The 24,102-nt window shown below is 38.8% G+C and overlaps 1 protein-coding gene across 8 annotated transcripts in view; it reads right to left on the bottom strand.

The window, feature by feature from the left end:
- Window positions 1-24,102, bottom strand: part of LAMA2 (laminin subunit alpha 2) — a 634,006-nt gene that overhangs the window by 54,123 nt on the left and 555,781 nt on the right. For all 8 annotated transcript variants that reach the window (XM_043592301.1, XM_043592303.1, XM_043592302.1 and 5 more), the window contains 6 exons: window positions 18,527-18,670; window positions 16,753-16,886; window positions 14,528-14,687; window positions 11,619-11,743; window positions 5,992-6,154; window positions 5,169-5,313 (listed from right to left, as the gene is read on the bottom strand). In XM_043592301.1, coding sequence (XP_043448236.1) covers window positions 5,169-5,313; window positions 5,992-6,154; window positions 11,619-11,743; window positions 14,528-14,687; window positions 16,753-16,886; window positions 18,527-18,670 — 871 coding nt within the window. The remainder of the gene's footprint in view (window positions 1-5,168; window positions 5,314-5,991; window positions 6,155-11,618; window positions 11,744-14,527; window positions 14,688-16,752; window positions 16,887-18,526; window positions 18,671-24,102) is intronic.

The raw sequence follows: 24,102 nt of genomic DNA, 5'->3' as shown, positions 1-24,102 counted from the left end.
GCAGGGACCTCCCTACATCCAAACTCAGTAGGGTCTTTTGGTCCTTATCTTAATCCACATCTATGCATTTTTTGATGTTAACATTTCCTTCCTTCTAGGAAATTGCCTCTTTTGGCTTTCCTAGTGACAGACAACCTTTCTCCAGGTTCTTGTACCTTTCCAACCTCATTCATGATTTCCTTCTTTGGGACTTATTTCTTTGAATATTTCTGAAGTGTTATGTTCCCTAATGCATCTCCATCTGGCCGCTTCTTGGGTTTTAGTTATCCAGGTAACCTCCAGTTTATATCTACTTACTTTATGTTGACAAGTCAAAAATATATATGTCTGGACCTGATTTTGCCTAGAAATCCGCATTCAACAGATGAGACATAATCATCTGTATATCTTATCAGTACTTCAAACTAAACACATTCCAAATCAAAATGATTATCTTTTTACCCAAAAATCCTTATTATTTATTTGGTGGCACTATGACCCCCCACCCAATCTCCTAAATTAGAGACTCATCCTGACTGTCTCCTTGCTATTCCACATCTAATCAACCAAGAGCCCTGCTAATTTCATCTCCTAAATAACTCTAATATCTACCCTATTTTTTAAAAAATATATACCCAAACTATAATTGACACAATAGAAGTTGCTTATGTTTGAAGTGTACATTTTAACAGGTTTTTAGACATGTATACATCTGGGAAACCATCACCACACTAAAAACAAAAAAAAGTGAACATATCCATCACCTCAAAAGTTTCCTTATGCCTCTTTGTTATCCTTCCTTCCTGTGCCTCCCTACCCAACCTAATTCTCATGTAGCCTCTATCTGTTTTCTGAGACTGTAGGTTCATTTGTGTTTTCTATATATTTGACATAACTTTTTTTATGTATTCCTTCTTTCACTAGGAATATTTTGATATCCATCCATTTTGTGTGCAGATTACTCGCTCACTATTTTTATTGCTAAATAGTATTCCATTGTGTGGGCTATAGAACAACTTGTATATCTATTAACCTGTTAACAGATGATTTAGTGTTCTGTTTTTTGAGGCCCACAAAGAAAGACGCTATGGACATTCTGGTAAAGGTCTTTGTACGGAAATATGCTTCATGCGTTTTGCGTGGATACTTAGGAGTGGAATGGCTGGTTCATATAGTAGGTATATATTTAACCTATTAAGAAACTGCCAACTCAGTTACCAGTGCGGCTGCCCATTTTCCATCCTCTTCTGCAGGGTATAGGAGCTCCAGTTACTCTCCATTCTTGCCAGCCCTGGGTATGTTCAGTCTTTGTAACTGTAGGCATTCTAATAACTATATGATGGTATCACACTGTGGATTTATTTTGCATTTCTCTAGTGTCAAATTCCACTGTAGCTCTTATTTCAAGCCATCATACATCTCCTGCCTGGACTATTATTGAACCTAATTGGTCACTCTGCCTTCAGTTTGATCTTCTGAAAATTTCTCTTCCTTATTTCTCCTTTCTCGGATTATTTCTTTACAGCCTCCTTTGTGGAGTCTGCCTTTATTATATCCCTTCGACACTGCTGTTTGCTTCAGGGCTTTGGATCCTCTCACTCTAGAAATGACTGCGTGGTTTTTCTCATCTCTATTCAGCTACAACTATTAATGACATGATAATGACTCCAAGCTGCCCATCTCTCCTAGAGCTCTGCGAAACCTCAGGTACACATAACTGATTGCCTGCCAATTACACAGCTTCCCTAGGCTGCTCACGATATTAAGAGTACCTTTCATACAATATGTCCAAAATAGAACCCAGCATCTTTTCTAGAAAACCTATTCTTTTTTTTTTGTATCCAATAACTTGGTACATGGCACTAAAATATGTTTTGTTGTTTAAGAAAAAGAAAGGAATTATTCTTGATGTCCCTTTTTAAAATATTTAGCCTCCATGTTGAGTATATCATAAATAAAGCTCCTTGATTTTAAAATGCTTGACATCTTTCATTTCTACTCTTTCCTCTCCATTCTTATGCTTTCATTCTCCTCACTGTTCACCTGGTTTACTGCAGACTGCAGCAGCCCCTGAAACTGTCAGATGTCTACCCTTTAAAGTTTTCCGTGGGAACTTTACTAAAGCACACATCTGATGGTGTCACATTTTAGATTAAAACTCTTAGTAGTTCCCTACAGCTTTTAGGATAAAGTTGAAATTCATAAGGCCTTTTATGAACTGGATCTGTTATCTCTCTAGCCTCATTTCATGAATTTTTGGGCAACATACATCCTGTTAGGCTATGGATTTACTTGTAGTAACTATAGTGGCCAACTGTATACTATAACTGTAGTAGCTATAGTAACTATAGCAGGCTACTCCAAGATGAGCCACTTATATACGAAGACTAGTGTGAGCTAAAAAGCAATCAAAACCAGGGCTCCTGGATGTCTCAGTTGGTTAAATGTCTGAATCTTGAGTTTGACTCAGGGAATGATCTCATAGTTCGTGGGAGTAAGCCTCATGTCAGGCTTTGTGCTGTCAGCACAGAGCCTGCTTGGGTTTCTCTCTTTGTCTCTTTCTCTCTGCCCCTCCTACGCTGGTGCACACACTCTCTCCCTCTCTCTGTCTCTCTCTCTCAAAAATAAACACATTTAATTTTTTTAAACAATCAAAACCATTCGCAGTGATGTGGATGGAGCTAGAGTGTATTATGCGAAGTGAAATAAGTCAGTCAAATACCATATGAGAGAGACAAATACCATATGATTTCATTCATATGTGGAATTTAAGAAACAAAGGAACAAAGGGGAAAAAAGATAAACCATAAAACAGACTCTTAACTGTAGAGAACTGAGGGTTACTGGAAGGGAGGTAGGTTGGGGAATGGGTTAAATATATGATGGGTATTAAGGAAGGTACTTGTGATAAGCACAAGTACTCACATCCAGGTATTGGATGTAAGTGATGAATAAGTTCTCTACCTGAAACGAATATTGTACTGTATTTTATCTAGCTGGAATTTAAATCAATACTTGTAGGAAAAAAGCAACCAAAACCCGGTTGATTCAGGAAAAGCCCTTTCCCTCCCCCACAACTGCCTAGAAGAATTTAGATAGAGGACCTGTTCCCGGAAGAGCACTATCACCACAAATAATGACATTGCACTGTGAACTAGGTGTAGTTGACAGAGAGAGGAACCTAGCAAGGCCTGTCTGATCAAAGTCCTCTGTGTGGCATTGTTTCTGAGTGGCTCAACAAACATTTATTCAGGAAACATTTACCCCCTCCCCCGCCCTTTCTTTTTATCTTCCTGTAAATTGCATTCTTCCTTTTGAAGTCCCAGACCCCTACCTTCTTCTCAGTTCACAATGACACATATACCTCATTTTGCCTGTCTTTGGAATTTCCATGTGTGTGTGGATTCCCTGCATGTACACGATCAAATTGGATTTTGTCCTGTTAATCTGTCTCGTGTCAATTTGATTCTTAGGTCCAGCTAGAAGGACCCAGAAAGGGATGGGAAATTCTTGCTCCTCAACATTAACCAAAGCCTTTCCCAAAGTGTGTTCAGCAGAATGCTAGTCTTGCATGAATGGAAAGATTTTAGTGATCGTAGAAGTTTGGGAAATGTTGGGTCAAACAGAGTAAAACACTCTTCTTAAGTATTATGCAGAGCCTCCCCCATGCAAATGTGCACTGTGCCTCTTTTATGCTGGAACAATGTATACAGCAGTACTCCAACTTATATAAGCACAAACCAGGTTTTGTTCTGACTGAGGAGTTTCTCCAGACCTCCATATTACAAGGAAGAGCAACTGGAAACTGATGTCTGATGATGTATGATGCTCTCTGAGGCCTCTAGGCTCTCACACAACATTCACCTCTCTGAAGTGTCCAAAGGTGCTGTCCATCCAGTGAAGTTCTCAACTCCTGCTTGTGCCTCAGGGCATTCGCCAACTTCTCTGTGTGACTTAAACATCTCTCTCCTGAGATTCCTAGCCTACTATGCTTTTTTTTTTAAGTTCATTTATTTATTTTTGAGAGAGCGAGAGAGAACATGCAAGCGGGGGAGACGCAGAGAAAGAGAAAGAATACAAGCAGGCTCCTCACTGTCAGCGCGGAGCCTGACTCCCAGGTTGAAATCATGAACCTTGAGATCATGACCTCGGCCAAAATCAAGAGCTGGACACTTAGCCGACTGAGCCACCCAGGCGCCTCCATCTACTATACCTATTTTGACACAGCAATTAGCTTTTCTCACCATTGATTTACTTGCCTATCTCCCCCATTAGAGTGCAAGTTCCTTGAAGGCAAGGACTTGTGACAGACCTCACTCAGTTCTTATGCAATACTTATGCAGTTCTTATGCGGGGTGTGTGCTTGCCAGATATTTGTTAAACACAGGAATGAAGAATGGTGCAAAGTTAAACCGAAATTCTCATGACATATCACATTGGCACAATGAAAACTAATTAGGTTTAATTTTATAAACAGAAGTATCAAAGTTCCTTTTGCAGATATTGGTAATACTATAGTACACAGAGTGAGGGCAATTATACTTAAATCACAGTAGCAGCACACTAAGACCTAAGAGACTTGGATTTCTATCTTGCTTATGAGATCTTACATATATACGTCTCTGACCACATGTAAGTTTGAGCCTATGTTTCCCTTTCTCTAACACCAGAACAAAATACCTGCTCAAATCAGCAAATGAAAAAAAATGTTGAAAGAGTTCCTGAACTATAAAGAGGTTACATTATTGTTATTTGATTATTTACTTGCACATATACAAATATTTGGCCTTTTTAAAAAGCAAAGAACTGGTAACTGTGCGACCACCCCTACAAATTGCACATGTGAGTCGCTCTAAAGGAAACATCTTGGTAAAATAAGAAGGAAAGACAAGCACACAACCTTTTCAAACCTACTATAGGATATAATTTTACAAGTCGTAAGATAGTTTGATGTTTTCAAATTAAGCTTTCAATGTTCAAAGAAAATGACAGAGAACCATTTGCCTCTTCAATCAGTCATGTGTAACCCAAGTCACCTATCATCTAAGCCAAAGAGATGAGTGTATCCGATTTTCACAGAATTTGTGAGTACCTAAAATTACAGACAGGGTCTTCCTCATGATTAGATACATGGGAACGTTGGATAGCATGATTAAGGCTCACAGTGCATTATTACCATAGAAACTCACCTTGTTTCTGAATTCTTGACAGGGTGAAGGATTTCCATTTCCCATCATTATGGTTTTGATTGCTGACAACGGAAGCCATTCCTGAACCCAGATCATAGCTGACTTTTACATGCCCATCAGTGAGTTCTACACTCATGAAATCTTTCTGTGATGAAGTAAAAATACACCAGTGATTAGATACACAGCGAAACATGAGTATTCACTTTCTTTGTGGGGTTTATAATAGGGCCTTATGGCTAGGTCACTAAATGTGTTGATCGGTAAGTGACATCCATTTTAGAAACAGAATTGGTACTAGCATTTTGTGAATGTTGGTGGGTGTGATATCATGGTGTCAATGGTCACAACCAATTACTAGGGCATATCCTTTTATGACAGAAGAATAAAGGAGGTTCCTATGAAAACATATTAAGCCAACTAAAAGATATGTTCCCTGGAAGAATTTACTAAGAGATATTAACTTAGAAAAACAAGGAGGACATTTAGTACCACCTTTCAGCTTAGGTGTTTAGAAGACTAAAGCAGTAGTTTTGCTGCTGCATGATTCCATACTGCAGGAATCTTTACTGGGTGCTTCTCTTAAAGGATTATATAGGGAACTATATTGAAAATAAGTAATAATTATATTGCATCTGTAATTGAATTTATCAATGAAAATATATAAGTTCCATTTGCATCACCCACTCTTGGCTGTCACACAGCCATCCCTGAATTCTTTGAATAATAATTGATAATTTAACAATAACTGATAATTGTATTGGAATCCTATGGAAAGAGGCAAACAAATGATCAATCATGGAAAATCAGCTGTGCATGTCTTTACCAGGTCTCGTGTGGCAAGGTACATCAGGAGAGCACTTGAAGAAAATGTCCTGAACTTGAACATGACAGTTGAGATGTTGGGGTACCAACGAATGGGGCGGCTGACCAATGCGTACCCTTCTCCATCAAACTGAATAGTCCCCTCACTGTCTTCTACCTGAGGACTGAAGAGAGACATTTCACATGAATCAATATCTGTTTCATCCATCAGTATTCAGTACATCAAATTGTCTTCTGAGACTCAATTGTGAGCTGTTCTAGGACAGAAACCATCCCAAATAAGTCTTCAATCCTTCTATTTCTCTCCACCTCTACTGTCACCATTCTAGACCAAGTAGCAATCACCTCTTACCTGGACTTTATCTGGTGTTCAATAACTAAGTTATTGATGTTTTAAATGCTTTATGTTTTACTGAAATACTTGGTGGAAAGTTATGGTGGCATTTAAGTGTATCTTAGTGGTGTGAGCAGGTGGGGTTTTGGATAGACTGAGAATGTGTTATTACATATCTCATATACATAACATAATGGAGGGGTTGGGCGCAATGGGTGAAGGTGGTCAGAAATACAAACTTACAGTTATAAGAAAAACAAAACATAATGGAGTAAATGTCTCTACTCTCTAAATTATTGCTATCCAATAGGTTTTTCTGGGACAAATTAGATTCAGACAATAAGGGATGCCTCTATCTATTTCAGTGTGTGTTTTTCTGTGTTCTTCACTAGAATGCAAGCTATATGAGACCAGCTAGTGATTATGGGCCAGGCTTTATGTCAGTCACAAACTCGGCACCTAGTATGACACAGCTCAAAGTAGAATCTCATATGTGCAATGAAAGAGATTTTAGTATAGCAAATTGCCTCACAGAGAATATATATTCTATCAATATTGGTTGAATCATTAAGAAATATCTAAGATAATCCTTGTAAAAATGACACTTAGAATCATTTCTTTTTCAAATGCAAAGTTATTTATCATCTATCAATCAACCTAATGGTGTTGTTACAGATTAAGTCTCAAATTGTGGAGATTTTTTAAAACTTTAAATATTGGCATATTAGCATCTGCTTGAATCTCTGAAATTGGAGTGCTGTATTAACTTGGGGATAGAGGGGAGATATTGAGAAATATTATAGCAATGTCATTGTAAAATAACTGGAGTCTAGGATATTATTTGCACAAAATCTTGGCTAATGATAAAACCAGCAGTGTACAAACATTAATTGGCTTGTGAAAGAAGAACTGTTACATATTTTAGTTGAGTTGGCTTTCTCTCTGTTCCTGGACCAGAGAGAAATAAAAATGAAGACAAAAAAGAAGGGAAGAGTCTTTACTGTGTCTTGCATGGTTAGGCCTTTGTAATTTTAAGTTATATCTAATTTAGAATAAGATCAGATGATGTCATACATTTTTTTCCTAATGTAAACTTAAAAGATGCTTTTCAATACTCCAGCAAAGTGTTACCTAAAAGTATGAGGAGCTAAATTAGTCTATTAATAAACAGTATAATTGGTAGTGAATAAATTGGCTATGATTGGGCCTTTCTTCATCATTACAACAAGCCTGCTAATTTCTGGAGCACTGCATTAGAGATAAGAGACTGTTGTGTAGAATCTAGTAAGGAGAAGTTCCTTGAGTTCTTGAAGCCCTGGGTTTTGCATTAAAGCTGCCATGCTATACCATTGACAGTCCTGAAAAGTGTTGGCGGCGGGGGGGGGGGGGGGGGGGGGTGGTCACTGTTGACAGTTTTCTGGATGCTTTGAGCCAATGCCCTGGCACTTATAATTTAAACAAATAAACAAAAACATAAAGCCTCACTACACAGAACAAGTATTAGAATAAAAAATATATCACATTTTTTTTGTTGCTGTTTAAGAACTCTGGGATATTTATACTCTCATACCCTTATGTCCTTAATCTATTAATTCCTTCAATATTAATTAAAAAAAATAGCAAAGTAAATGGCAGGTACCTTTGAATCTGATGTGAGCACCTGCTACAAGTCCCCTAACCCTTCAGGTGTCACCTTGAGATAAAAGGGTTAGATCAGTGAATGATTTCTAAGGCCTATTACTACTCCATTCCTTTAGAAGATTCCCTATTCAAGAAAAAGGCAACTCTGCAGGGGAAGGTTTTGTGCTGAGAACCTCTAAACCTACAGATGTAGATCAGCCCTGAACTTATTGGCCAAACCCAGGTAAGCCTGGCTTTAGATTGGTGACTTTGAGATGGGGGAAAAACGAATCCTTCCAGGTGTAGTCTATAATACTTCAACAACTAACATTATACTGGAGTGTTCTTACTCATTTTGAATATTTACCAGGAAAAGTAACTATTTTTTTTCTTATAATTAACATAGGTTAAGCTTCTTAACTTGCCTTTTGTTTCTCTTTTGAACTTTGATGTCTGGTCAATTTATTAAGGACTAATTATTTATTTTATTTGGAACAGACACACTCTTCCACATGTAACTTGTTAACTATAAAACTACAAGTATATTGGGGTTTAGGACATTAACATTTCATCATTGTTTCAATATTCAGTTAATATATTTGTAACAGTTTTTTTTCTATTTTAATTTTAATGTGATTTTTAGAAGTTTAAGAAAAATAAGATACTTTTTTTTAATAGTCCTGGCAGACTCTTTCTTTTCTTTTCTCTTTTCTTTTCTTTTTGATAATTCTTTCTAAAGCATAACAATTGTATCCTTTTACTGACTACTGAATAAACGAACATTCCTAAAATGGACATTCTAAGATCTATAAAATGTTCTCAGTCTACGTCTCACAGCCTCAGCTTTTACATTTCCCACATATAATCGTTTCTGGTCTAAATCTGGAATGATTGGTATTTATGTTAAAATATATGTGTTCTCTTGAAAATAAAACACTACCAGGCACTGGGAGTTCTATAAAAATTATTCCTACAAATACCAAGACTTACAGAAAAATAGGGTTGGTGCAGGGTCACTCAAAACTTATGCAACTTTATAATCAGAGTGCTCACAAAAATAACAATATTGATCAAAATATTAGCCTAGTTATAATATTTAAAATGAAGAATTATTTCAGTAAATATAAAACTATACCTTAAAAGGAATAGGTGAAAGTCATTTGATGGCAAGGAGGAACGTAAGGAAGGGTGGACGGTGCTGAGTGACAGACGGGGCAAAAAGGCACAATGCTGGAGGGGGAGAACTTGCAAGACAGAGTGCTTGGCCAAACCAAGGGCAAGTTCATGGGTAGACTTAACATTCAGCTGCCTTTACTCGGTCGTGCAAAACTTTTACATGCTGGGAAGAACTTTTTGTTTTAAAGTTTATTTATTCTTTTGAGAGAGAGAGAGCATAAGCAGGGGAGGAGGGCAGAGAGAGAGGAAAAGAGAGAGAATGCCACGCAGGCTCTGCACTGTCAGCATGAAGCCTGACGCAGGGGTTGAAATCACACACTGTGAGATCATGACCTGAGCCAAAACCAAGAGTCGGACTCTGAGCCACCCAGGTGGCCCTGGAAAGAACTCTGTCCAAAACTTATATGACTTCCACACCTTACGGATATCATTCTCCCATTTGCCAATCTTGCCTGAGTAAATTCACACTTGTAAAGCAGAACAGAGTTTACTTGTCCCTTCCTTTTTTTTATTTTTATTTTTTTATTTAAAAAAAATTTTTAACGTTTATTTTATTTTTGAGACAGGGAGAGACAGCGTGAACAGGGGAGGGTCAGAGAGAGAGGGAGACACAGAATCCGAAGCAGGCTCCGGGCTCTGAGCTGTCAGCACAGAGCCCGACGCGGGGCTCGAACTCACAGATCGTGAGATCATGACCTGAGCCGAAGTCGGACGCTCAACTGACTGAGCCACCCAGGCGCCCCAACTTGTCCCTTCCTAAGAACACTCTGGCTTTCCAGCCTTTGCTGTCCCTGGTCCCTGGAACTAGAATGCTCTTTACCTACTATCTGCCAGCTCCTCCTTCGGACTCTTACTCCAGGGCAAGGCCCACCTCAAATGTTACCTCCTCCATGAAGAAGTCTAACACACTATTATAATTATATAAATTCATATAATATTTTATATACTAAAGGTACAAGATCTTTGCAGAATTTATAATTTGCATGTTATAATCTTAACACATTATATGTACTGCATTAAATGGACAATTGTTGATGATAGGCTTTTGAGAATCCTTTTTACAAATTTACCAAAAAAATGTTTAGGGAAAAGTTGGTGTTAATTTGTGAGTAGAGGAATGTTAATGTGAGCCTCATTGTCTTTGTTGTATTAAAAACATTTTACAGAAAACATTCCATGTTAGATTTTGTTGAAGATTATTCACCCAGACACTTTAAACTATGAATGGGTTAGGCTTTTAAACTACCCTCAGTTCTGCATTGACAAGTCCATGATGTTAAGACGAAAATGGTAGTCTGCTATTCTGATGGGGAATCTGGGTCCTGGCAATGTGCATGTTCCCTTCCAATTGGAAATTAAAAGTATGAGCCACTTAGCACCTAGTGATGTTGAGCTGCTATGTGTGTATATTAAGCTTCTAGGTATTTAACTTAAATTTTATAGTTTTAATAGGCTCACTTGATTGTTGGGCTCTAAGTCATTTATGCTGAGAAATCCTCCACTTTTAGCTCATTGTTGTATATCCTCTATTCAGGTATATATAAGAATATCTATTCTCTATACATGCTTTTGTATGCTTGTTAAAAATTTAAAATTCCTACACTCTGGGGCACTTGGGTGGCTCAGTCAGTTGAGGTCCTACTCTTGATTTCGGCTCAGGTCATGATCTCATGGGTTTGTGGGATCGAGACCTACATCAGGCTCTGTGCTGAAAGCATGGAGCCTGCTTGGGATTCTTTCTCCCTCCTTGTCTCTTTCTCTCTCTATTTTCCTCTCTGTCTCTCAAAAATAATAAATAAACATTAAAATAAATAAATAGGCATTAAAATAAATAAGTAAGTAAATAAGTAAATAAATAAATAAATTCCTACACCCTAACCTCTATGTTGTAATTGGTGATGTGTATTATGGCACTTTCTCCTATCTTGTCTTGGCCCCTTCTAATCCTTCTCCACTTAAGCAGAATCTTCAAGTCCAATGGGTTTCCACTCGAAATGCTTATAGGATGCTATGTGTCATTTGGAAAATCCTGTCGGAGATCAATTTGTACCAGGGTTCTCCATTTTGTTGTAAACATAAGTGGAGTGTGTCCAAGCTCTGTGAAGCCTGAAGCTTAACAAGTTCAGGGAAAGCTCTCTTTAAGAAAAAAGAAATTATGATGACAGCATAGCTACAGATATGCAAAACCTCCTGGTGCCAGACATGAAGGGTGGTTGGAGTGGAAAGAGACAGTAGTCTTAACTGACTGAGGTTAAAATACCTTGCCCTGTAGATTTTACAAACACACATGACCAGTTAAAGTACCGCCAAGGCACCTCCCATTCGCCCAAATGGGTGAAAGGATTTGACCTTTTATCAGCTTCATGGTAAGTCACCTCTGGTCACGATCCCTTCCAACCCGCTCCATATCATCCATGTGATAACAGAATATCGTACAATAAAATTAAGTTTTTGTCAAGCACAGACCAGACCTTAGGGAAGTCCTCATCTCAACTAACCTGACAGTACATCCTTTGCAGTCACCTTCTTTTTCTCGGAAATTCCATAACCCTATAGGTTTGCTGTCAAAGTATGTTTCTCCCATACAGCCAGTGAATGTAACCACGCGTACAGCATCGGCCTTCTGCAGAGAGAAGCATTATATCTGTTAGAGTTAGAATTTCACAAGAAGTCTTAGAGTACCCACGAGAGGCATTGGCAGCAAAATCTGGAGTACTTATTATCCGCTCTTTGTGATAGTCTTGGCTTGTACATATTCATCTTTAACCCTATTATATCCTCACAGATCCTGGTTATTTTGTGCGAAGCCATTTTATCACCATTAGTAAATAAACACTTCCTAGCTTCCGGCTTCAGGTGAGCTACTTCTCTGCTTTGAGATTCCATTTTTTGTCTCTAAGATGGGATTCTTAGAATTCAATTGGGTAATTTATTCATGGTACCACATTCAGTGCCTGACACAGAGGAGGTATTTAATTAATGAGAGCATTCGTACACCACTAAGGAGACATCTCTCTAAAGATCTTGAGAAGGGGCGCTCACTGACTACATGGAAGGGGAAGAAACAACTCACATAGAGATCACTTAGTGATAGTGCTGCCCCCAATTTTTCATTTCCTCCTATACCCAAGCAGGTTTCCAACTCCGGAGAATGAAGGGAAAGAGTGAATTTGTAAGAGAAGGGACCATATTGTGATTCTCTGCTAGTATACACAGCATAAAGCCTATTAGGGCTCAGTAGATATTTGTTAAATGACAACCCTGGTGTCATTTTTACAGGGAAAGGTCTTAAGCTTGATATATAACACAATCACAAAGGAGGGGAATGACCTGGTCTACTCTAATGAAACTTGGCTGTAATTTAAACAACGATTTCTTTTGGCACGGACACATTACAAATAAATTCTATATTCTGGTACCTATAACTTTAGAAATGCTTTGTCAAAGCTGACCCACAATTATCTGAGTAGTCTAGGGTTAAAAAGTGAATGGACATGTTTGGGTTTTAGAACACATGTAGGAAGATGATCCCTGAATAGATAACGTTTGTAGTTACAATTTTGGGTGAAACTCAACATGTACATCTTTCTCTTGCTGTGACTCAGTGGTGCACTGCCATGTAGAAAGAATGTTTATCACAGCCACTGACATTTACAAGTCAGAGCGGCCCTTGGAATTCTCTGTTATCAGTTGGAGTCTCTTTTAATTTTCCGGAGGTTGATTATCCTACTTGTGGATTCTATTTGCTTTTTGCTTTCCCTTCTTGCATCCTAAAAACTAGACTTGGGATATTTTCCTGCTCCTTTGAATTTTCATTAGCATGTTGATTTAGTTACTTGTTTCCAGCTTTTGGTTCATATTCTGATGTGTTAGGAGCCTTGAAACTCTTGGCCAAAATGATTAAGATTTTCTGCAGATTTCATTTGTCTGTTTTCTTTTTCCCTGAAACTGGCATAAGAAAGTTTATTTATGCCTAGTGACATCTGAATAACAATAAGAATTATTTAGGATGCAATTTAATGTGTGACTACCACACCTTAGGCATTTGTTGTAAATTTCATGCACATAATCTCTCACTATTCACTGTGGCAGTGAAACGTGGTGCCTAAGGATGGAGGCTTCTGTGGCTGCTAACCTGTGTTCCAATCCCAGCTCTGCCTCTAACTGCTGTGTGACCTTGGTCGAGTCATTGAACTCCTCTCTGACTCCGATTCCTTAAATATAAAATGAGGAGGATATTATCTACCTTTTGGGGTTGCTGTGACAATTAAATAAGTTAATTCACGTAAATTCCTTATAATTTTACTTAGCACAACAGGGCTTTAAAATGTTATAAAAATTTATTGTCATACCTTTCAATATGCAAGCAAGGTAGATATTTTAGCTCCCTTTTTCTAGTTGAGAAAACTGAAGGCCAAGGGGCTAAGTGACTTGCCTGTTAGAGGCGGAGAATCCAACTTGGATTTGATTTCAAAATGCATGGTTTTTATACTACTCTGTGCTCCCCCTATATTTATCTTTCTGGGGAGGAGAGAAAGTTGGCAACATGACTATATATTACTATGTGCCATATATATTTATATGCTGTTCTAAGAAATGAGGATGGTTTTAGTGTGTAGCTCTGGAATCCATTCCAATACTTTCGAGTCACATCTCATCCACGAAGCAAATAAAACAACCTCGCTCTCTATGAAGGTTGAGTCTCATAAATTTGGGGTCACCCTGGCTTTTCACATTTTCTGACTAATTCCATCCCGGGGCTATTCTGACAAGCCCAGGGTTATCCATTGTATTTGGTTGTGTTCTTGCATGTCACCGACACGTCGTTTTTCCATTTAATCAACATGAGCTTCTTTTAAAATGCAGGCACTTTGCAATTTCAAATGCACAAGGACCTGTCATGAAGCAATTATGAATATTAAGTGCAGTGCTCTGTAAGAATGAGGGGAAGAGCAACTTGAAAACTTTAAAAATCCGACCATGATTTGGAAGCTTATGACTCCTGTGATATTTCCCAAGGTATTCATAAATCTTTTAATTAGATGGAAGTTTGAACTTTATAGCACTTCGTATCAATAAATCATAAGCTGATTCAGAAAAAGGGGTATATTGAAAACACACTTTGCTCTTGAGGCAACTGAAACAAGACTGTAAAGAAAACAGGTGCCACTGATAAGGGCAAAAGAACCGTTTAAGTAAATACGCATAGGCTTAAAAACATTGTGTTTCCAGACTGAATAGTCAGAGAAGAAGAAATTCCTACTCAAAATATATTTATGTTTTCATACACACATGAAGGAAAAAATAGTCAAGTTTTTGCAAAACTTCATCATGCCTTCCCCTAGAATCATCACGTCAGGTCTTATGTACAGAGATGAGATCAACAGAATGGGAAAGAGAACGCCACCTTCAGTTTCCCAGTCAAGCCACCAACGAACAGCATCGCGTTTGCATCCACATCAAGAATAGTATACCCTGGAGGAGACACCGCGTGGTATGTACTGGGCACAATGCTGGCTTTGGGTCCATCCAGGGCTCTCACAGAAATGGTCCCGTTCCTCCCAGTTCTTGAGGGGTCCGCGTTGAAAGGAAGTGAAAGAAAATACAGAAAATGGAATATGCATCACATTTACAGGAACTTCAGTTTTAAAAGGTATGAAACATAGGACTTGTTTTGGAATTTTCAAGAGATAACTGGGTGCTGAGCTTCAAAAGATCTGGATTCATTACACTGCAAGTCAAAACCAAGAGTCTGATCTTTGCTGGATGCTGACTGTCAGATTCAGCCAGGGACCAGTAAGCAACATACCCTGACTCTGCACCTGGTAGTTGATATGAATCGACGCAGTAGCAATTAGCTGATGGAACTGCCAGTGGTTAAATGGAAAACCTTTTTCCTGTTGCTTTCCAAAACACTTCACTATCTACCAACACATGCTATTTCAACAAGTTCATACTACTTTATTTAGCATTTTGTCTAATTTAATTCAGCAAGTGAACCCCAAATGAGCCACCCTTCTGCATTATAAGCTCCATCGTTTCTCCTAAAATCCCTTATTATATCTTGGATCCAAACTTGCTGAAGTAGAGTCTTCCTGGAATTGTGCATCTTTTATTGTTTGGCATATACCATCTTAACGCATACAGCATAATGTCTGCTCTTCAGAGTTGTGTATACAAATTGCATGGAAGAACTGTGCTTTTAAGTTCCATTAATAGAATTCTGAAACCTATTATTATTTTATTTCATTTTCTCAAGTGATTGATGTCTATGACTTGTTAAATATGAAACACCGCTCTCTCTTCTGAGATAAGCGGCCACAACAGAACTTGAGTGTCTCTGTCTCTCCCTGCTGCCTCATTTAGGAAATCTTTTTCTCTCTGAGGGTGCAGTGTTAACCGAAGTACCTGGAAACAACAGAATGAATTTATCAAATAAGGTTCTTCTTCATCTTGCCAGATCTTACCAGTATCCCTTCTGATTGAAAAATTGACCTCTGTGAATATAAGTATTCTTAAACTCATAGTACTTTATCTCTCCCCAACCATCACACATGCAAGCGTACTATCTGCTTTCTCTCTCTCTCTACACACACGCACGCACACACGCACACACACACACACACACACACACAACATACTGTCTGTCTGTCTGTCTGTCTCTCTCTCTCACACACACACACACACACACACACAACATACTGTCTGTCTGTCTGTCTGTCTCTCTCTCTCTCTCTCTCACACACACACACACACACACACACATTCTGTCTGTCTGTCTCTCTCTCTCACACACACACACAACACAACACATTCTTTTACCAAAGATCTAAAAAGGAACTAAAAATATTTCTTCTCATTAGGTTTTAAGCTTTAATATGGAAACATTTAAGCATATGCAAACCCAGAGTAAAACTCTTTGTACTCATCATCCACATTCCAGGGTTGCTTTACCCAACTCTAGCCCCAGGCCCTTCACTCTACCTCTCAACTACTAGCTTCTCTGGGTTCAGCAGGTGTTGGGAGTAAGGAAAAGATGAGGACATGAGGGAAAAGGATTGAGGACAACAATGGGTTCTCTATGTTATCTATACACTGCTAGAAGTTAACTGAATTAAAGCTTCAAATACAGAATGAATCAATATCTTGTTACTTTCCATTTTAAGTAGTACGGGCCTGACATACTATATATTTGTGCCAGCATTTAGAAACTGCACCTGCCTGTAGGCAACGCTGCTGTGTAGAGTAGAGGAGCTGAGCACTTGAAGACAGGCGCCACTGGCAGCTTTCATGCTCTGTTTTGTGCTGAACGAGGGCAAGTCCCAGGGGACTTCTTCTTCGGGGGAGAGAGTATGACTGATAGTATGATGGTATGGCCATGAGACAACCAGATGCATGGTCCAGAATGGACTGGTCACTCTGGTCAGTACCTTGAAGGTTTGTCAGTTGCTAACAGGGACTACGAGAGACCCGTTCACACACATATAGACATATACATTTACTACATAAAATTTGTATACATGCATACATAGCTACCTCCTTGAAATGGAAAAAAAGGAGTTTTCTTTTAAACTGGGAACCTACTTCAAAATTCTGTCATTTAATTGTCTTAATCTTTATTGAGGTAGTTACCTTGATGCCTCAATACGGTACCAGTATGAGTCATCAATGGTCAAATCTGGATACTCTACGCGTCCAACTCCGGATCCAACATCCCAGAGAAAGCTGACTTTGCCTTTACGCATTTCTATAGCCAGAAAGTCAATCTAGTCCAGAGAAACACAAAAACGATACATATCAGACATCTGAGAAGGCCAACAGCGTTCTTTTCAACAGGTGGTATTTACAGATATGTGAAATAATTATAAGTCTCACAATAAAAATTCTCAAATGATATGATCTATTATTATGCATGATTAAGTAATATTTTTTATTGTATCTTTAAGGCAACACGTGTGTCCTTACTGCTGAGGCATATGTGTTAATTTAACTAATTCTACTTTTCAAACAAGTCTTTTCTCCTTCTGATTCTTCTGGTAGAGACAAAAGAAAATGTTTGGATGCATAATTCATTGTTTTCACCAAGGATACTGACATGTATATTTTTCTAAGTTTATTTATTTATTTTAGGAGAGAGGGAGTGGCAGAGAGAGGGAGAGAGAGAATCCCAATCAGGCTCTGTGCTGCCAGCATGGAGCCCAGTGTGGGTCTTGAACTCAGAAACCATGAGATCATGACATGAGCTGAAATCAAGAGCCAGACACTTAACTGACTGAGCCACCCTGGTGCCCCAGACACTGACATTTTTAAGGAGCTAACTATGATTTTTCACCTAAGGTGACGTAAAAGTTCTCACCTAAATGACAAGTATTGACTTATGCAATGACTGACTTGTTGAAAATTTTATTCATTTTGGAAGATCCCCGTGCATACAAAGTTAAATGTCCAAATAAAAGGAATGAAAACTTTTCGGGTGAGATTTGTAGATATGACTTCTGTTTATTCAGGTTCAGTTATAAATTCAACATGAATCAAAAGAGTTTTCATTGGTAGGAAATGCATACACAATTTGTCATTTTCTTTTTTTTTTAATTTTTTCTTTTTAACGTTTATTTATTTTTGAGACAGAGAGAGAAGAACATGAACGGGGGAGGGTCAGAGAGAGAGAGGGAGACAAAGAATCTGAAACAGGCTCCAGGCTCTGAGCTGTCAGCACAGAGCCCGACGCGGAACTTGAACTCACGAACTGCAAGATCATGACCTGAGCCGAAGTTGGACGCTCAACCGACTGAGCCACCCAGGCGCCCCCACAATTTGTCATTTTCATTTAACATGAAAGCTCATTGTAATTTCTTAGAGACTTGTTTTTAAATTTTTTTAATGTTTGTTTATTTTTGAAGGAGAGAGAGACAGAGCATGAGCAGGGAGGGGCAGAGAGAAAGAGGGAGACACAGAATTCTGAAGCAGAATCCAAATTGTCAGCACAGAGCCCGATGTGGGTCTCAAACCCACAAACCACCAGATCATGACCTGAGCTGAAGTCAGACACTCAACAGGCTGAGCCACCCAGGCGCCCCCATTAGAGACTTGTTTTTAAAGCTTTGTTCCTATTAGTCCTTCTTCTTAAATAGGCAGATCTGAAAATATCATTCTAAATAAATGCTGGCATACTCACAAATGAAAGCAGATGAACCTAAACCCTGTAAAAAGTTTTCTTCATTTTTCTTCTAACTTAATTTGATACTTCAGAACTTTCATGACATAAGATTCTGAGGTTTTCAAATCTGAAAACCTAACACAATTTTGGGAGCATATTATTAGATTCTATACATTTTCCTTACTACCGGGATTAACCTCTGCCTATTCACACATACAGGAGACTGAAGAAGCTGGATATTGAACTTACAAATTTGGCACTTCCAAGATAAAAAAGGAGGTTGTCGGCCACATCTGTCTTTACGTTGACAACGATATTGTTGTAGCTTCCCTTCTTGATTTCAGGCTTGTATGTTCGAATGCAGTCACCCCCGGAAGACACAGATACTTTGATCTTCAAGAAAAACAGGCACAAAGAACCAAGACTAAATCTCTCAGAAAGTGTGAAGTACCTCCCAAACAACTACAAAACCATCATCATCCCTTCTTTGAAGTTATTTTTCTACCATCAAATAGAATCGTTAAATGCCCATATGCGGACACCATTATACTCATTAATGAGGGCGCAGAAGCCAGCTTCCCGGGGAGATTTGGACAATGAGCTGTTCACAGCCCATATCATGTTAGTGTGCTACTGTTGTTTGAAGCATCCAAGTAACAAATTCTTACCTTCATACCTTTCTCCTTTATGAATGTGGGGACATTTTCCAGAGGTGATTTTATATGAAGCTAATGATGATGATTTTCATTAGGGTTGTTGAGTGAAATTCTACAGTTCAAATTTCAGTGATTTTCATATCACTTTAGTAGGACATCATTTTTCTTTTAGTTTTCGAGAGGAAATTACCTACCCTCTCCTGTTCTTACAGTTGGAAGAGGCCAACTCGATTTTGTTCTAGATGTTCTAACAATACGAAGAATATTAATCATGCCACTCAGAACATACATTTGAGAATAAATTATACCTTTTTATTAAGTAAATGAAACGGAAATAATTTTCCAGGAAATGAATAATTTGCCAGGAAATGAAACGGAAGTAATTTTCAATGGCTATTCCTACTAATGTATTTAACAGCTCCTTTTTCTTTTGACGAGTACTTTAAAAATTACTATAAATTGCTAAGAAAGGAATTCCTACATGAACGGAACTGAAACTGCTCAGGCCGATTCTTACATTTAGGGAGCCTTTCTTCAGTCACAAATAACACTAGTTGATTATGTGACTTAATTTCCTTCGGTTCGGGTGTACCCTCAAATGGCATTTTCAGGATGGCAATGGAGTTGTAGGAACTCGGGAAGAAACTGCAGCTTTGCTCCATGGCAGTGCTCCAAGTAGGAAGCGGAGACAAGGAAGGGTGCAGACCTTTCCTTGCCACTGATTTAAATGCTCAGCTTCCAGAAGCCTCTTGGTTCTCACTAGCGGTGAGTTTTCTCATTCTTTCTAGCACTTGGTGCTACTCAAACAGTTTTTGCACTTGGGAGAAAACCAGCTAGCTTTATTGTTCCCCTCACAAATGCCAGTCTCCATGTTATGGCGACAAGGAAGCAGCTCCAAAAGTCTAGAGAATGGGCATAGGCAGCACCAGGACCCCTCCCCAAGTGTGGTATAGACAACACTGAAGAGGTGCTGGATGAAAAATTGGGTACGTTTTCAAAAGAAAGCCAAGGAGAGATTTTTTGGTTCTGATGAATATGTAAATTCATATGTGTTTGAGAACTTCTGGGGACATAGCAGATCGGTTGCATTTCCTATAGACTCCGTGTAAGTCATGTATTTGTATATTATTGTTTCCTCGCCTAATCTGATAACCAAATTGCATCATCTGCACATCTGCAGAGAAATCAAGTGCTGGAAAGGTACAGGGCTCAGCCTAATGGAGCTCTGCGTGGTGACCCGGGGCTTGAATAACCTCGAAGCCTGTTGCTTAGATGGTTTTCCTTGTCCTTGCCTTCCTCCTAAGGGGGGGAGGGGGTAGTCTGCAACACTGGTACCCAGAATGTTTGCTTTGTGTTCTGGGGGGAGATATAGTCTTCCTGCTAAGTGTAGTTTCCTATCAGGAAGTTTGTTCTTTGCTCCACAAATGATGGGATTTTCCTTCTACATAACGTGCGAAGAGTAGGTAAATGAAAATGACTTGAGAAAAACAGAACTAGGAAACATGCAACTTTTACTCTGGATGTTAATACTATGGAGCAGACATGCCGTGAAGGTTGGCAGAGGGTGTTATCTGATGGAGTAGCAGCTATACCAAGGGTTATTCAAGGGCTTAGAGAGAAAAAGTGTAAAGTAAAGCATGAGAAGGCTAATACGGTAGAGGGCAGGCAGGAGAAATACAGCCTTCAGATGTTTTCAATGCTTAGGAAAAGGTGCAGGATATCATGAGTATTTAGGAATTTGCAGCAAGTGAACAAAGATCATCATCAGAGAAGACCCTGGCACCAAGCAAATCCAATATCTAAAGCAGGGTATACGCATCACTGACATAATAAGTCAAAGAGAAGAAATCAAGGTCTACCGGGAATTCGTGAGTGGAGCTGAACAGCAGATTGAATGATCTTCGACAGGAAATCATAACCAAATTCCTAGTGGGGCTGGATTAGTAATCAAAAGTAACTGGGTGTGTGGTCTGTCTTACCTTTATTTCTCAAATGCTTTCTAGTTTGGGCCACTGAGCCACATTATGGCTAGTTTAATCACAAGTAACTTATTTTTGTTCACAGAATCCAATGTAATCATACTACTTGGTTGCTGTTTAGAGAAGAAATGCCTGAATGTGGGTGGAATACACGACAGTTTGGTCACAGGATTGGCTTCTGTGCTTGGTTAGGTATACCTGGGGGAAATGATAGGGGATTGCATGACTGGTGTGTTGAAAAGGGGATTATCAAAGTGTAGACTATAGAGCATCAGTGCTGAAGCCTAAGTGAACTGTGGAAATTCTGAGAACGGAGAGTCTAAGGGAGTAGCCATTTTAAAACTCAGGGTATTTACTGTTGCTAGGAGTTACAGTTAATCTCCTTTATGCCATAGTATACATATCTAAAAATATGGTTCTCCGAACAAAATGATGGTGTTATGCCCCAGATGCCAGCAATTGATCTCATAAAGTAATCTATTGCTCAACTCTTCACATTTATATAAAAATCCCTCTGGATTTTCTGTTTTCTGCCTTATGGTTTTGAATATATCCTCAGTATCTGAAAAATTCAGGCAGCTCAAACAGTTGGTAACCAGTCCATAGCTACTAATCTCTCCTTTTAACTTCGTTGTGTTTTGATTTCCAGTAATAGAGACCTCTTTAACAAATCTAAACAAAGTAAATCAAAATACAGTATTTATAAATTTCTCTAGAAGTCGCTAGGACATATGCCTTTCATAAGAAGGGAGAAGTTTCTGAAACACAAACATTTCTTAGAATGTTCGGGTCTATCAATTATTCTTCTTTCTAATATGAATCCTTCCTAAGACTTCTAAACAAAAACCACTAAACATTAGGTACCTCCAAGGCATTTCTCATACAACATTACTAATGAATCATTATGAACTCAATTAAACATTATTGAGGATCCCATTATTATATCTATTGGATTTTCACTGCATTATGTTCATCCAGTAACTAGGTCATTCATTTAAAAAGAGTATCAGCTACTCAATTTCAGAGCCAACAAACTAAAGAAAGATACTCTATTTTATTTAAAAATGTTAAAAATGTTTATTTATTTACTTTTGAGAGTGAGAGAGCACAAGCAGGGGAGGGATAGAGAGAGGAAGACACAGAATCTGAAGTGGGCTCTAAGCTCTGAGGTGTCAGCACAGAGCCCTATGCAGGGCTGGAACTCACAAACTGTGAGATCCTAACCTGAGCTGAAATCGAACACTTAACTGACTGAGCCACCCAGGTGCCCCAAGAAACCTACTTTAAAATACATGTCTTTAATTTCTTGGTCATGTTGAGTACGTATCAGGGCCACATTCAGACACTTGTGCCAGGTTACAAATATATTTACAAATCAGGCAGATGTCATCTTCAATAGGCACAAAACTCACTTGAAAAAAATTTGGCTTGCTTCTGTATTTCTAACATCTTATTAAAAAAATAAGACACTTTGCTATAACTTCCATTTCCAAACGTGACTGAAAATTTCCTTGAAAGGCATGGACAATGGTTAATTCTTGTAGCATTTATTTTTAACTTTCAATTTGTATCTTGAGACAGGTTTTATATACTTAACATGCCACAATTTAATCTTTTTCCCCTGGCGGGGGGGGGGGGGGTGGGGAGGGTAGGAGAAAACACAACTGATGACTATATGGCATATTTTTAGATTTCTTTATAAGAAGAAATAATAAAAATGTCTGGATTTGCCCACATGATGACTTAAAAAATGTGGCTAAGTGTGTGATTCACAAGAGAATATTTGCTATTTTTGTTTCTTTAAATTAACATTGCAAAATACAGGAGTGATATCTCAATCTCTCTGTTTCCCTTGTTACTACCACCTGCTACAGTTGAGACTCTTATTAAAGTGAGCTTCTTTCTAGTATTCTCTCATTTACACCCCAAGCCACTTCCAGATTCATATTCAAAAAAGCACAACTCTGATAATATTACGTTTCATGTTCGAGAACTTTCAGCTTTTCCTCACCAATGAGGTTTATCTCAGGTATAACTGTGTCTAAACAAAACTTCTCTCCTTACCAGCCAAGGCCAACAAGAGCTGGTCTCCACTGACCTTTCCTGTTTAATGTTCACTCTACTAATAATCCTGGCAAACGAGACCACTCTCTCATGAAATGACCCTGAAACTTCCTTCTCTCTCTGCCTTGCTCATTCTCAGAATGCTCTGCTTCCTTACCCTCCCCTCCCTCATCCAGCACTACCCCACTCAAGGCCTGGCTCAAATTCTTTTCTTTGGAAAATCTGGTCCCTACCAGAGGGGATCTTCCTTTCCAGAACTTTATCCCCCTTCCCATTGCTCACGTACAGTAGCACACTGTTTGGCATTATCTTAGAGTTATTTACGTATATATCTTATTTTTTCTATGGTGTTATAAACTTTGTACATAAAAGTAGCCTTGAGCAGAGGAGATGCTTTTTCTACCTTGGCTTAATCTTAGTTAAAACCACAAACTTCAGACTATCATCTGACTTCTTTTCACTTTGTGCTTCATATATATCATACTCACGTGTCATCATACTGCCTACACGGTTTTCATATTGTAGCTCAATATGTATCTTCTCAACCCTGGCTGCTGCTTTCACTTTGAGCTTATGTGCATCATCTTGACTAATTTTTTGTCATTTTCTAAATTTCTCTTTAAATTTTTTAACGTTTATTTATTTTTGAGAAAGAGCCCATGCGTGTGGGAGGGGCAGAGAGAGAGGGAAACACAGAATCTGAAGCAGGTTCCAGGCTCTGAGCTGTTAGCAAAGAGCCCGGCGTGGTGCTCGAACCCACAAACTGTGAGATCATGACCTGAGCCGAAGTTGGTCACTTAACTGACTGAGTCCCCCAGGCACCCCTAAATTTCTCTTTAGTCAGCATGAATCCCTTTTTTTTTTAAATTTTTTTTTCAACGTTTATTTATTTTTGGGACAGAGAGAGACAGAGCATGAACGGGGGAGGGGCAGAGAGAGAGGGAGACACAGAATCAGAAACAGGCTCCAGGCTCTGAGCCATCAGCCCAGAGCCCGACGCGGGGCTCGAACTCACGGACCGCGAGATCGTGACCTGGCTGAAGTCGGACGCCCAACCGACTGCGCCACCCAGGCGCCCCTGAATCCCTTTTTAAAGTGCACCTTGAACTTATTATCTTAGCCTTGT

This window comes from Prionailurus bengalensis, chromosome B2, assembly GCF_016509475.1.
Source record: "Prionailurus bengalensis isolate Pbe53 chromosome B2, Fcat_Pben_1.1_paternal_pri, whole genome shotgun sequence".
Taxonomy (NCBI): domain Eukaryota; kingdom Metazoa; phylum Chordata; class Mammalia; order Carnivora; family Felidae; genus Prionailurus; species Prionailurus bengalensis.
The sequence above is the reverse complement of the archived record's forward strand: the minus strand, read 5'-3'. Positions and strand labels throughout refer to the sequence as shown.